Below are 16429 nucleotides of genomic sequence, written 5' to 3'. Positions count from 1 at the left end.
TAATCTTTGTATTGGATCTATTCTATTGCATTTTGTTCGAATCTGTAATGATAGAACAAGAGGTGGGAAAGAAAGAAATAAAAATGGGAATAGAATTGGGTAAAACTGGAAGGATAGGGCTAGTTGTTGAATAAATAAATAAAAAATATTAATAAAAAATAAAATATACTTAACTTTATAACTAAACTAACTAAATAAAACTCAATAAATGTATACTAAACTTTCCACGGGAGTGAAGCCCCGTTGTGTAGCTATACAGTTGGTATATAAATTAACTATATAACTGTGATAAATTCACATGTTACGAGTAAAAATCGTACCATGCTAACAGCGCTGCTAATCAGCAATAATAAAGCTTTGAACAGATTCGAGAACATGTTCTCGATTCCCGTATTTTATGTAAAATCGATTAAATCGCTCGTCGTCTTTTGACATGGGTCTGATTAATCCCACGTGGTGTGAATTTGGATATTGGCAATTTGATGAACGTGACTTTTACATGCTTTTATTTTACTTATAATGTAGGTATGTAGTACAGTCAACAGCACGTCAAGTTACTCTGCATGAACCTCTATGTCGCGGTAAGAGCGGCGAGTTTGCAATGGATTTGAGTAGGTTGATGTGCTGTTGACTGTACTATTTGCCCGCGGCTTCTGCCCCGCGTTATTTTTCGTAAATGAAAGATGAAAGGTTCCCTAGGTTCCTGATTTACGCGGGCGAAGACGCGAGAAAATGCATATGCAATTGAAATAAATTATAGAAAAAAATAAATTATAAGGAAAAAGTCCCGCATGGGGCTTTCTCGTGGTTTTTAGCAGTTCGTAAAATAAATGGCTCGCCAGGATTGGTGTTCGGAATGTAACGCTGTCTACATACTATCGCCGAGATTGACAGATGCCGCTGCGATTGAATGAATATAAAACCAGTAATGTATGCCGAATCCGTCAAAGTTCGGCGAATCGTTTCGCGATAATGTATTGCCAGCAGCATTAGAACAGTCCGATGTACGGGTCCCAAGTGAAAACCCATTTTAAAATCTCCCAAGTCCCGAGGCAGTGATTATCGAGTAAATAAATCCTTTGAACTGGTATCCTTCTTCATTCGTTCTCATGGCTGAGAGTCATTAAGTGATCTCCTGATCTTAAAAGGCGGTACACCCAAATATATTCTTTACTAGCGTCCCGTCCCGGCTTCGCACGTGTAAAAAAATTATAAATTATACACCTAAACCTTCCTAAGGAATCACACTATCTGTCGGTGAAAACCGCATGAAAATCCATGCAAATGAGTTTTTGAGTTTATCGCGAACAGACAGACAGACGCGTCAGTAGACTTTGTTTTATAATTTGTAAGGATAAGAATGAGCATGAGAAGTGTAAATAGTATTATTTAGATTATAATTTTGAGCGGTTGATTTTCCTGGAATATAACACTTAAATAACTTGATTTAAACTTCAACCAAAAACCTAATCTCGTATATTTTCAGCTCCGCAATCAACAAAATGCTTTAAAAGTCTGCAATTTCAGGTGATACGGACAGTTGACACGAACGAGTAATTTTAAACCCTCGTCATTCTAAATTCAGCCGCACCTACACCCAATAATCATCTCTCGAAACAACCGTATAAGATCTAAAATTGAATGCAGTGATATAGGTTAAATGGTCACAATACCAAATCAAAATTGTCACTCTTACCTGGCAAGTATACCGGAGCGTTGCAAGTTTTATATATTGATATCTCTGGTCCGATGTCTCTTTCTTATTTACACCTAGCAAAGGTACATACATAGATATAATGCCAATTACGTACCATTGTCGAGCTCATTCAGATGCTAACGCGAATGCATGAACATTGTGTTGTTTGTATGAGAGCTTTTATTTAGCGCAACGAAAAACCTGTATTGTACGGCGAATCCGCCGAGCTGTTTCGCGATATTGTATAACTGGCACAATGTTTTATTGAACCTTTTATCGCGAAAATGGAGGGGTTGGTTGACGAAAGAGATAGCAATATAATGTACCTACTTTGCATCAAAAACTTCTTATTAAGGCTTCTACACTATAACCTATTGCTTCATGGCACGTATTTATCGTAATGGCTGCCAATCACATCCGTGTTGTAGACGACTTGACACAAGACAAGATATATCGATTTTACGTCTACATCATTCGGCGTATTGAGTAGGAAATATTTCGTGTTCGTGCGAGAAATAATACGTATTTATACACATGTGTCGCTGTCCTAATTGAGCGACAAAAGCCCCTTGAATGATGCCCCAATTAATATAAATCTTTGTTATGTTACTTGAGGGGGCTCGTGGTTGCGCCCTACAAATGGACCGCTCCAAATCCTCCTGTGGATGTCGTTGACCTAGGCTATGCGTCCTTGCCTATCGTCAATAATAGTTATGCCAAGGAGGGTCGATGTCAGGCAGATGGCCGATTGTATTATCACACCCGAATCTTCAACAATTTAAGGTATATTTTTAGACTTACCTCGGGCTTCGCGACATCACTACCCCAAATGTATAAGACCTACATTTTGTTAATTGACGTCCTTGGAGAGGCTGCGGTGAAGTTTGTTGCGCCGCTTCTTCTTTATCTGCGCTTTGGAAGTTGGCAGTAGTCTTAGTTTAAGTTTTGTGATGTAGGTCATCCTGAATTGAATAAAGAATTTTGAATTTTGAATGCAATCATGAACATGAGAGAGAGGAGTTACTTTTGGACAACTATGTTGTTATTGTAAACACTTATACGCACACAGTCTTCCAGCGTGTCTTGCAGCGTACCGTCACCCAGCTAGGACGCCTTGGTGAATGATTTTGACGTAGTGATATTATCAGTACCATAAACTTGATATGCAATCTTGTAAACGGATTAACGCAGTATTGTACCCACGTGTTGACATACGTCAGTACATATGTCCTATGTGAAACTCACATGGGTGCCATTGGATTGCTCTAAACGGCATAACTCTAAAAGTCTACTAATTTATACAAATTACCAAGGAAATTGTGATAGTATTTTAATAAGAATTAACAACATTTATGTGTCAAAGTTATCTGTTTTTGTGTTGGTAGGAGGAGGACAAAGTTGGATATACTATGGAGAAATAGACCGTATAGACGAGGAGCTAGCATACCATTGCCTTTCTATCTGGTTAATACCTAATATTCGGTTAAGTTTATTCAACCTTTTAGTTCCCGCGTGTAATGATTTTACTATCCTAGATCTTTCTTGTGGATCGAAAGGTCTCAGGTTTGTATCCTACTCGTGCCATATGAGTTTGTATACCAATCTGACTCGTATATAGTAGTTTTCATAGTCCACCTTCCGATGAAGGAAAATATTGTGAGGAAACCTGCACACTGGTGGACAGTTTAGTTCACTAGTGTATATGCGACTACCTGCCACTAGATGGCGGTAAGTAGTCGTAAAAGTCATGTCAGTTGCCTTTAGGCGACTTGAATGAAATCTGACACCAGTGTTAGTAATAACTTATTTACGCTTTTTCAAGTTACAAGTTGATGAAAATTGTGATGTTTTCAAATATAATTTAAGCCCACGAAAGAAAAAAAAAGCTTAGAGCATGCCCAGGCTAAAAAATATTATTTAAAGGTAAAATAAAAGTTATAAATAAATATTTAAGAAATGGCTATTTGCCAAATAGATCGTATCGCAGCGTGCCAATAAATAGCACATAAAAATTTTTGCATACTGCCAAAGATTTCTTAGCACTTACAAAATGGCGATGAAAAAAGTTGTGAGCTCTTGAACTATGATATATCAAGTTATTTCGTTGAAACGTTGCCAAGGTGTACATTAGCGAGAGATTAGGAGTAAGAAAGTTATGTACAAAATAAAAAGTATTTTATTATTGTTACCAACCTTTTGGCAGTAAATGTTTAAAATAAGCAAATATATGTAAGTACTTATAAAAAAATTATAAATGTGAAATTCTATCTGTTAATATACCGTTAAGCTACCGATTTCATAGCACAACGCTATGAAATCAGTATCGCTGGGCAGATTTTAATTACAATTTAAACTATACAACGATGTGATTGGTTTAATTCTTATAAAACTAATGGATATTCTTATTAAATCAAATCATTTATTCAGAAATTAGGCTTTCACAGGCACTTTTTCACGTCATATTCTAAATTAAATGATGTTTACCAAAGCTACAAACTACAAGCATTTCGGAACGACCACTGCTGATAAGAAATGCCTCAAACAGTGTTGGTCCCTATTATGCCAGAAGGGCTTACCATTTTTTAAATATAAATAGAAATTTATGTATAATTTTTTATCAGTAATATCAGTTTTAGGAAGGGTCCAAGATTTTTTATCATTTAACCAGAGTACCAAATGGAGGTAGGATATGGCTGAAAAGGAAGTATCTGATTGGTTAACATCAGACAGGGAAAAGTGGAGGCGGCTGACATGTCTCACATAATGTGAGAAAAGGGAATGCGGATGAAGACACATTTTTGTTGATCCTTTACCCGCGCTTTCGAAGTCGGCAGTAGACTTAAATTTTTGACGTAAAAAAGTGATATAAGTTTATAATGTAAATCGAGTTAAATATAAATTTAAAAAAAAAACTGAAGTTGAATTTAAAAGCTAGAATTTGAATTTTAATCACTTAAATTTGAATTTAAAAAATTAAATTTGGAATTTGGTTAGCTTTATCCCACTGCGATTGCACTACACTGAGCCCTGTGCCCTCTATATTTTGCGAAAAGGGATACAATGACTTCCTTCTTATTTGTGAGGCGACGCTCAGTCTGACCTGACAGATACGGGATTGTGACGACACTCCAGCCACTTGGATACTACGCACGATTTCTTATATAAGAGTTGGACAATAAATTGATTGTATTTATCTTTTTAAACTTGGTAGTATCCGTTCGATTTTGTTTTAGTTAATTACTAGCTTTTGCCCGCAGCATCGCCCGCGTGAATTTCCTACGGGAACATTTATTTTTCCTATCCCATGAGAGGTAAAAAGAAACCTCGAAATTTTAAAAATTCGACTGTGCGTTTACAATCGGCCTTTTGTCTTACGTCAACCCTCCTCGGGAATGATATTATTGCTAATCAACTGCCTAGGCTGTGTGTCCCTTAATCGCCTTGTACGACATCGACGGGAGGAGTGGTCTCATTCTAGGGCGGAACCACACGCCACAATCTCAGATTTGAGTCTGTCTTTATTAACAAATATAAAGCTGGCATCAAAAGTACTTACTGAAGTATCAAACAATAGAACATCGTCTCCCGTTGCGGTCGAATAAACAACTATTAATCCTCTTAATATGTTGTGTGTCGCTCGCTATTTCTGACAATGCCATGCCAACATGGATTTATTTGCTCACATTAGCCAGGTAAAATAGGAAATATATAGGTATAATATGTAGACTACGCGATTTTCGACAATTTGTTACTTATCCCAATCATCTATCTTCTACTTTTAATAGATCGTGGACTCAACTGTTTTAAGCATGATAAGTTTTTCTGCTACTTTATTAAGGCCCCTTGTGATCTTTTTCAATTTATACCCTTTAGGACAATAGTATCACAAGTCACTATGGTGGTATGTGGTATCATTCTAAGGTCGCTCAGGCTGTTATATTAATATTTTTATTTTTTTAATTTTTTTAACACAGCTACATAGATTTTCCTGCGATAAAAAATGTCTTCATTCTTGGACATATTACAAGCCTTTAAAGTAACTTTTATTGTATGCCTATAAAACATGTCCTACTTAATTACATATTTGATTTTAGTTTTCGAAACAACACACTTTTGACACTCTTCCTTCGGACGACGTCGTAACTATCTTTCGTAACTAAATGCGATCGAAGATTTTATCATTTTTGTTCGTAACCAGGCTAATTGGTACTCATTCAACAAAAAATCATTAAAGATGTTTTTTTTTTACGTTATATGATTTTATGAAGGAGGAACTAGAAAATAAATCACACAAACTCACATTTACAATATTAGTTCCTGAAGCCACTGCAATTTGTTCTCAAAGGTATTATTAATTCGTTGCCTCGGCTCCCTAAATCCCCGCCTGCGATGTTACCAACTCCCAGGATTTATGAATAATATATTTACCCACAGATAAAGTTTCTTGCAACGGGTGGCTTCTTGTCCTCATTCCCTGGGATTACTTCCTAAACTACGTTTTCAACTCATTCTTTCAGTAAAGTCGTAAAGTCAATGTTCAGTGCTTGCCACTGAACCGACAGGTCCCGGGTTCGATCCCCGGTCGGGTCATGATGGAAAATGATCTTTTTCTGATTGGCCCCGGTCTTGGATGTTTATCTATCCCATAACACAAGTCCGAACTTACTTTGGGGCTTACTCAATCTGTGTGATTTGTCCTAATATATTTATTTATTTAATATATTTTATTTATTTAATTAGAAATGTTTATTGCCATTAATATTATACATCAATTATCTTTGCACTTGGCACACTGTTTACAGTTTAATACATATGAACCCTGATTACATAGGCACTTTTAATCAAATTTTATGTTATAAAAGTATTTCTCAAAAAGCTAAAACGACTGGCATTTCAGAACGATCACAGTTGAGAAAAAATGCCGCAAGAAACTCATTTAAACAATGTTTCTCTAAATATATTGAGCTCGTGGGAACATTCAGTATCCAAAAGTGAATCATCATGCTCGGATCGGTTTACAGGTATCAATATAATCTGAAATAACTAATAGGGTTCTTTTTATCCTGAAATTCCCATGGGAGCGAAGCCCCGGGGCGCTGCTAGTAAAATATAGAAACACTACAAAACATGTAAAAGCCAAATTAACGTTCCAGAAATAATTATGTATCAGATTTATAATAAAAAAAGATAAAGCATAAGCTAAAGTATGTTTTGTCTTATTCTGTCAATACCAAATGTTTTAAAGTGCAATAGTAACAAAACATACTTCTGAAAGTCTGAACTCTTAATGACACTCAGAAGGAATTGGTCAGAATAAGTAAGTTATATAATTTGAAACTGGTTTAAATTTCCCAACCGCAGCGTCGAAACATCAAAGTTACCACAAAACTGGGAAAATCCATTAAATATTAATTGAATATGTTAGGGGTTAAAATTGTGACGTCATAATCCTATTAGGAAAACCTCGTTACATGATACTGCGAAATTAGATATTTGAATTGATGAAACATGAAAAAAAAATCAGTTTGGGAAAGTAGATCAAATTTTCAAATAAGTTTATTACAAAGATAGCATTTTTGGTAAGTACGAGGGCTGCTATTTATGTATCCGGAATAACAAAATTAAACAAACATATATTATTACATATGGTTTTATTGTTTCTCGAAGTATTCTCCGCGATGATCTATGCACTTCTGCATACGATGAAACCAATTTTCAAAGCAATTTTTCCATTCTGATTGAGGTATGTCCAAAACGTGTGTTTTGAACGCATCAACGGCCTCTTCGCGGCTCGAAAAACGTTGACCACGTAATTTATTTTTAATGTTTGGAAATAAATAAAAATCATTGGGTGCCAGGTCGGGGCTGTACGGCGGATGACCCGTCAATTCAATCTTTTGACCCTCCAAAAAATTATTTGTTTCAGCCGACTTGTGGCAGCTAGCATTGTCGTGATGAAGTATGATTCTGCGTTGTGGGTTGTTCTTTCGTATTTTTTCAAAGACTTCTGGCAAACAAATGGTGGTGTACCATTCAGAATTAACCGTCCTACTATTCTCTAGTGGCACTGTAGCTACATGTCCGTTGATACCAAAAAAACAAGCGACCATTTGCTTTAAAGTGCTTCTCGCACGAACAACTTTTGTTGGATTCGGTTCATCTTGAAAGACCCACACCGTTGACTGCTGTTTAGTTTCAGGGTCATAAGCATAGATCCAGGTTTCGTCACCTGTGTAGATATTATAAACAGCTTTTGACGTGCCACGGTTGTATTTTTTTATCATTTTCTTACACCAGTCGACACGAGCCTGTTTTTGATCTACGCTCAAGTTGTGCGGAATCCAACGCGAACAAATTTTTTTAACAATTAAATGTTCGTGTAATATCGCGTGTATACTCGTCATACTAATGCCCAGAGACGCCTCTATCTCGCCGTATGTAACATGACGATCTTGCATTACTAATTGTCGCACAGCATCAATATTTTGTTGTACCACTACCGATTTAGGACGACCCTCCTTAATTTCATCCGTGAGCATAGACCGTCCACGTTGAAATTCCTTAAACCAATAATACACAGTGGTTTTCGATGGTGCTTCATCTCCAAAAGTTAAAATCATTTGTTTTTGATGCACTGTTTTTGAGTTAATCCACGCCGAAAATCATAATAAATCATCGCGCGAAAATGTTCACGAGTTAAATCCATGGCAATGAAGACAAGCTATTTTCAATATTGGCGCCAATTGAAAAAAACAAATGACAGGGACATGAAAAATATTTATTCTCTAGCCGAAGAGTTCTATTTTCAAATGTTGTAATTACTTTTTAAATATTCTAGAATTATTGGCCAGTTCCGGATACATAAATAGCAGCCCTCGTATCTGGTGGATATATCTTATTGCATTCGTAGCGTGACAAAAAACTCAGGTCCGTGCAGTAAACAGTTGATAACCGCTCCTAGGTGCAATCGTAAATGTGATGTGTGCATTGCCATTTAAATAAAGCTATCTGCATCTGGGTTTGAATTGTGTTTTAAAACCATCGGTTCTAAGATAAATATAATATGTTTCAAAGCTACAAACTACTAGCAGTAAGTCTCATTCATCAACGCGTATTCTTGTTTCAATATCGGAGCTCAGAGGTCCCCATAAAGATAAATCTCTAGATAAATCACGCAAGGATGAAAGAGAGAGAAAGATATAGAATGACTAAGATCTTATAAACCATCATCAACTTTTTATAAAGACATATTGAAAATCAAGTAACAGTCAAAGAAATAAAGAAGGCTACTTCATTCTATTTTAGAAATTCAACACAGATATAACATGATCATTTTAAATATTCACGTGCCGGCTACCAACAGCTCCAATATGTATGGCAATGCAAACCAGCGATTTATTATTTACTCTCACTGCGATTGCAGGATTTTTTATTAACAACAGACTGGACGAAAGAAAGGACGGGAGAAATTTACGACAAGTTATACAATTTGCTTTTTTTTTTTAAATATATTTTTGTAGGCAAGAAGATGGACGAAATTGGCTGCCTTCTGGATACCGAACGGACGAAGAAGTAGATGGTTGGTAGCATGTGGTCCCGCCCTAGAATAGGACCACTTCAAATCCTCCCGTGGATAAGATATAATAAGAGACCGCCTTAACAGCTGATAGGCAACAGTAGCATCCCCAAAGAGTACAATCAACGTCAACGTTGACAGTATAACTGACCCTAAATAGTTTATTTTCTACGAGATCCCTGGGTTTCGGGGCGTCACAGCTCTGAATGTATCCGGAACACACAGGATGAGAGCAGAAGAAAAGGTAGACTGAGAATGCGGAGATTGCGGGAAAGTATTGACAAATTCATACCAAAATGACCAGAGTCAGAATATACGAGACGAGTGGAAGAAAAAGGGGTAGAAATTTGTGCAAGCAGCGGGACATAAAAACCTCAGTCAAGATTTTAAAAAAATAATTGAAATTACCAAACCTACATACAAACAAACAACCACGAATTTGCTTTTATTTATAACATTCTTTCGTGACACTGCTTTTCTAAAAAACGTAATAAAGAGTAATCTTTTTTTTATATTTATTTATTTTGGGGTTTTTGTCTTTAAAACATGTCAGCCCCATAAAAAAGTTTAGCGTTACATTACTGGTGATTGTGTGTCTTCTGGTGGTCGTGTAACTCATTGGCAGGACTCCGATAAGCCACACAAGCAAGCACAAGGAGACATCAGAATATGTCTTCCTCAGAACGGTTTGGATGAAACCTACATGTAGCATGTTAAAATGAGGTTTTTTAATAATAATATTTTTTAATAATATTTAATAAGTAAGTAAAAAAATATCCTTACAAACCTTTTACACAACGTAGCCAAAAAATTATAAATATTTCGCTGGCATCTTATTTTTATATCGTTTTCTGTCATGGCTCAGTTGCTGTTCCGCATCATAACACACTGTCCCAAATTCGTAAACATGTTAAAGAAATTTCGTGAGACCTTCCACATTTTTTGCTCAGAGAAATGAGAATTGAGGGACGATACGGGAGGGACTTTTATACCTGTCGTGAGTTGGTAGCAATCACAGTAACTTACAGAATATACTTAAATAAAAACCAGGCTATACCTATCCTCACGTGAATGCCGTATAAGATGACTAAGGGATATAAAACACTGACAGTTGATTGGCCGGCGGCTGGTGAAAACACAGCCAAACTTTAAAAAGGTTTATTATTAGCTTTTGCTTGCAGCTTCGCCCGCGTGAATTTCTTTGCGAAAGCGGAACATGTCTGTTCCGCTTTCGTGACTTTTTATACAAACTTTCATCCATCTTTTTAGTAATTACATTAATTTTTTTTAGCTGTGAAAGTGAAATAGATAGACAGTCAGACTTTCACATTTTTAATATTATTATGGAAGCGGAATCAGGGTTATAATCATCGCAGCCGTGAATGAAACGCTTAGTATAGAAAGAGAAAGCAATGAAAAAAATAGTTGATTTCATTCAGATTCAAAGCTTTATTCAGAAATTAGACCTTCAAAGGCACTTTTTCACGTCAAAATTTAAATTATAATAATTCTCAAAGCTGACAAGAAATTCCGAAAGAAACTCATTTAAACAAGTGTCTAAATCCGAATCAATTTACACAAAACGTTAAAAGTTGAATCGTTTTAAAAGAAGGGAATAATCGATTAATCTTATTCCCACGTGAATAAGTCCTATATTAGCTTTCAGTGAGAGCTTACAGCTTGTTAAGCACGCCCCGATGAGCAATGACGAAGCTCTATTGAAGCTTCACGAGGCAGCTTTTATCTGGTCGGGGGATGTGCAACACATTAATAGTGCAGAAAAAAAGGTATTAACTATTACCAAAATGTTCTGAATATTATTTATATACACATTTGTTTTCACAAGTTTTAATTTAACTTTCACTGTGTTTTAGTTCTGGCAGCGGATATCTTCAACCGCTTGAGCTGAAATTTTCTCATCATCTTAAACTAAAACAAAAATACATTATTATAATACTACAACCGTTGAGGGAAATCCTCAATGGTTTACTGCACGGCATGATTATTTTCGACACGCACTGAATGCAGTAAGATCTCTCTGAGAAGAAATGGGCGATACAATTGTTTTTGTAAAAATATATTATTTTGTTTCTTCGCAGTCCGGTTCCTTGCGAGGCTTGCAGTCTAGATATATATTCCTTTCTTTGTTATAACTATTTAAGATAACAGTTGACGTGAAAAAGTGCCTGTGAAGGTCTAATTTCTGAATAAATTATTTGAATATAGATTTTGCACATAGTGACGTATTTCCGTCAAAGTTTTGTACTCATTATACACTCGATACCAGATGTCACTTCACTCACTCAATCCTTCACTTATTTTCGGTTGCATACAGGGCTCTGACGCCGCGATATTCATTATTAGCCTGAATTACGTAAATATTTTAAAGATTTTGCCTACAAACCGCTTTGGGATTGCTATGGTTGCTAAGCTATGTGTCCCTTAGTCGCATTGTACGGCATCTATGGGAGGATATGAAGTGGTCCTCATTATTTTATTTCACAATGAAAACATTCTTGAAATATTTTTTCACATTTTATGTTTTATGACAAAGCTTTGTTTGATTTGAGAGGTCTATAAAATCACCCATCTAGATGATGTGGTAGTGTTCAACAAAGATAATTAATTTTTCTATCGTTTCATTTCATCTTTTGTTGAGTGACGTATAGATACTAACTTTTTTATTAATTAAAATTATATAACGATTGTAATTAGGACCTTTCGGAAAGTCTAATTATATATTTATTTTTGTTCAACTGTCAATGAAGGTTAGAAAACCTTCATTTACAGATCAACAAGCAATATTTTTACAAAATCATACTACTTAGTTCCATGGAATTAGTAGGTACGATACGAAGTACTTACTAAATCCATGCTTATTTCTCAATCAAATTTGATTACTTGTTTTCAACATTGCTTTTTTTTTAAAATTTCTTGAAACCGGAAAACAAAATACTATTCGAAAATATTAAAAATGGTGTACTTTACACAAAGAACCTATCTACTTATTCTGCCAGGCATTAACAATTTATGTGTACCTAATGCCAGTTATATGTTGGAATCTTTTTATATATTATTAGAAAAAAACATTGTAAGAAACAATAATGGTAAGCGCTTCTGGCATGATAGGGACCAACACTGTTCAAATGGGTTTCTTTCGGCATTTCTTCTCAGCAGTGGTCGTTTCGAAGTGCCAGTAGTTTGTAGCTTGTGAGAAATAACTATAAATATAAAAATTGACGATAAAAAGTGCCTGTGAAGGTCTTATTTCTGAACAAATTATTTGAATTTGGATTTTAACTCAATTAATTAATTTGAATTTTAACTCAGTACTCCGTTGTACGAAGTACTTACTAAATCCATGGTTGACATGTATAAACACTTAACTAGTCCAACTGTCACTGTCAACGTCTGCCATATATATGTCAAAGTCAATAAAGCTCTCTCTCTCTCTCGCTTGTACTCCTCATTCTATCATTACGGTGTGTTTCATAGTGCTTCAAATAAATCTATATCGAACTCCTGTTCTTTCTTTTATGCCCAACATTTCGCCAGAATTTGGTGGATTTTTTTTGCGGTTAATAAAACTCTCATAAGTAGGATCTGCTCAATGTTTATTCATTCGCGTCAGCATCCGAGTTTGGCGATAGCGTATAGCCGGCATAAGACAAACCGCTGATTGAACAATTTCAAAGTGCACAAATAACTTTGCATTTCATAGGAAATGTATGAGAAACAAACTTACCTTTGTCGTCGGCCCGGAATTCGGCCTCCAACTCAGCCCTGGAGGGCTCCGGCTCAGGTTTCTGCTGTTTCTGGTTCTGGTTGGCCGCCTTCATACTCATGGTCTTCCTGGTCTTGTGTCCACGGAACACTGCTTGGATCTTGGTTGCTGCCTGCTCCTCTGTAATAAAAAATATAATAATTAAATATTATTTTTTATTTCATTGCGATCATGTGGCCATGAAGCAAAAGCTAAGTGGAGACTAAGACTTGTTGCCGTTTTTCTAACAAAATTTGTGTGACGATACGCGGGACTGAAGCAGATGAGTGGGGAATCGATTATCCGTAGCTTTGTTGTTATATTATTACTTCGCCGAAGATTTTGTTTGTAATAGATTTGTTATACGAAAATAAGTACGAAAAAAAATTAATACCTACTCATGCATAACGGCGGACTCTTCCCATTGTATTAAGATTTATTATTTTATTTAAATTTATTTATTTATAAAACTTTATTTTTCTAAGTGAAAATATACTTATAAACAAATGGCGAACTTAATGCTATAAGCATTCATTCATATATTGTCACCCGAACGGAAAAAAATAAGTCTACGTGTTTTATGTGTGCCTGCTCCAAAGAAAATACAATTCCTTCTACTTATACTTATTTGGTCTTTTATAAATCCATAATTTTTAAATCACGAATTTTCTATGTTTAAACCATAGATAGTTTCTATAGTGTTAATCTGTGTGATTTATAATTTGATCTATGAAAATGACTGTATATACCAAAATTAGTCCACGAACTCAATACAGCTGTTAAATCTGCAAAATACGATAATAATTTATGCAGTAAGGTGAGCACCAAGCACATTTAATCCTATTATTTTGATCAAAATGGCGGATGGTTCAAAATGGCTGCGCTCAACGCTGTGCATACATAGCACTTAACATAATTAGGAATCAGGAGAGAGTTTAGAATGCTGTTTTTGCCAAAATTCTTTGATGTTTGAGTGAAAAAACCAGTTTGCTGTAGCCGTGTTGCTTTGATTATGCAAATGTTGGTGTGAAACATGAGCAAAATGATTTGAAATAATTTTAAAACGAAAAGGTAAGGTCAGATGCTCATGTCATGTGATTGACATTTCGCGTTATTGACATTAAACCATGGATTTAGTAAGTACTACATAACACCTACTAATTCCATACCGAGTAGGGATTTGAACCTGGGACCTTTCGATCACAGGTTTCATCCATTGCACTACTACCTACTGTTTAAAAAATATGAGTAAGAAAACGCTAAAAGAAATTTCATCACAGCCATTTTGGAGTATTAGCCGGAGCGCGAAAAAAATTCTTACAGAGAAAATTGTAGGTACATCGCATTGAAAAAGCGAGGCGCCGAAGTAAAACGAATTTCTCCCTAAAATGTAAAAATATCTTCATTGTTAACCACAATGGGCGGTTTTCCGGTAGTGGCGTAGCAAAGGGAGGGCTAAATGGTCCTTAGCACCGGGGCCTCAAATCTAAGGGGGTTCTCGAGCCCCGATCAGACATTCGTCGCATAATCACTCCTTTTCATCCTTATGTGTTTCTAGTAATTATCATTTATTTTGTAATTAAGAGGAACGTCTGCCGACTACTTGCCCATACAAGAAGAGAAAATTTTCTGCTCCTAAAATATGAGCCGATCTATCTATCTAGATCTATAGATCTATCTATATAGCCGACAATGATTTTCTAGTAAGTATATTATATTGACGCCATTTCTTTCGATTTTCGGTTTAGTAAACTGTGACTACATTGTGTAATGGAAACTATATAATACTTTGCAATAAATTACTTTATCTAGTGTAGAATAATTTGGAAAGAGGACTTTCTAGTTTATGCTAATAAACAAAAGAAATTGGTAAAAATGTGATGGTGGATTTGGTAAAGGTGTGCAGTTATGTATCACCTTAGCGGCCTTAGCCGCTTCGTACTACATCTACGGGGGGACCATTTAATTCACTCGGGCCTATAGGAACCTAGCTACGCCCGTCACACAATGGTCGGGTTTCCGGGCGGAATTCATTTGTTTTGCTGTCTGTCCAATGAACACACAGAATGAACACTTTCGATAGTATTGTTCCAATGTGAATAAAATATGAAAATCATGGGATTGGAAATATGTAATAGTACGAAAAGCCTCACAAATTTCAGCGTCCTACGCTCAGTAGTTTCGGCTGTAGGTACGTTGTCTGTCAGTCAGTCAGTAACGGAAGAATTTTATACTTATATATATATTGATTTCACAGTTTAAAAATACCGGTAACATATAGAACATCAACTAATATATCCAATGCTTCCACTTGAAGTTATTCTGCCTGTAAGTCGTTCTTGTACGTGATTGGACTAGTGGCTTCCTAAGTAGTGTACTAACGTGCGCAGAATAATAACTAATTTAAATTAACTGCAGCATTCTATTGCCTGTTAACGAAAATAAACGTATTTCGTACACGTATGTTCTACCTTTTTATTAACATTTTAATGTTGACGCTTCGCTCGGGTAAAACTATAATAAACCAGTTTGTTCCCGCGGCTTCGCCCGCGTAAATTCCCCACAGGACAGTTATTTTTCGGGGTGAAAGGTCGTATGTCCTTCTCCCTACTTCAAACTACATGTGTGCAAAATTTCAAGAAGACTGGTTAAGCAGATAAGGTGTGAAGAGGTAACAAACTTACTTTCGCATTTATAATATTAGTTAGGATTATAAATACACCATCTTTCATACCTATCCGGCTTCCCCTGGCTGGATGGATAAGACAAGAGGTCTTATCCATCCAGCCAGGGGAAGCCGGATTTCTACACGAATAAATAAAAAGGTACTACACTATATATTGGAGAAAACCGTAGAAAAAAACCATACGTTAGTGTGTAAGTATGTACATCGCGTTTCTATAGACAGATAAATGCGACCGGTGGACTTCTTTTTATAATATACTAGCGAGCCGTACCGGCTACGCTTGGATAAAAACATAATAAAATACACTTTCGAAAACCGCATGAAAATCCGTGCATTCGTTTTTGAATTTATCGCGTTATATACATAGAGATAGACGCGGCAAACGACTTTTTATAATTATATAAGGAGGGAAATCTTAAGTATTGACAAATATAATTAAATTACAAATTAAAACAAAATTAATTTAAATAAAAAATAGATACTAAATCGCCGTCGTCGTGCGGTATAGTTAGTTCCCAGAAGGCTGGCGACATTTCCTCTTTGTATGGCCAAACTCAAACGTTGGCCAAAATAGTCACCAGCCCTTGGGTCCCCGGAGACATCGACCAGGCGTGCGGGAATTTCTTTGTAAGGATAATTTAAGTATCTTAATTACTAGTATCTACGCAACAATAATAAGGTTTAGTTGTGTGTTTTCAAAGTGTTGAA

General features: G+C 35.9%; 1 protein-coding gene across 1 annotated transcript in view; it reads right to left on the bottom strand.

The window, feature by feature from the left end:
• igl (igloo) overlaps positions 1–16429 on the bottom strand; it is a 100449-nt gene that overhangs the window by 18611 nt on the left and 65409 nt on the right. Inside the window, exon 3 of the mRNA XM_053764910.1 lies at positions 13018–13176. Coding sequence (XP_053620885.1) covers positions 13018–13176 — 159 coding nt within the window. The remainder of the gene's footprint in view (positions 1–13017; positions 13177–16429) is intronic.

The sequence above is a fragment of the Plodia interpunctella genome, chromosome 26 (assembly GCF_027563975.2).
Source record: "Plodia interpunctella isolate USDA-ARS_2022_Savannah chromosome 26, ilPloInte3.2, whole genome shotgun sequence".
In the NCBI taxonomy this organism is placed as follows: domain Eukaryota; kingdom Metazoa; phylum Arthropoda; class Insecta; order Lepidoptera; family Pyralidae; genus Plodia; species Plodia interpunctella.
This window is presented reverse-complemented; position numbering and strand designations above follow the sequence as displayed.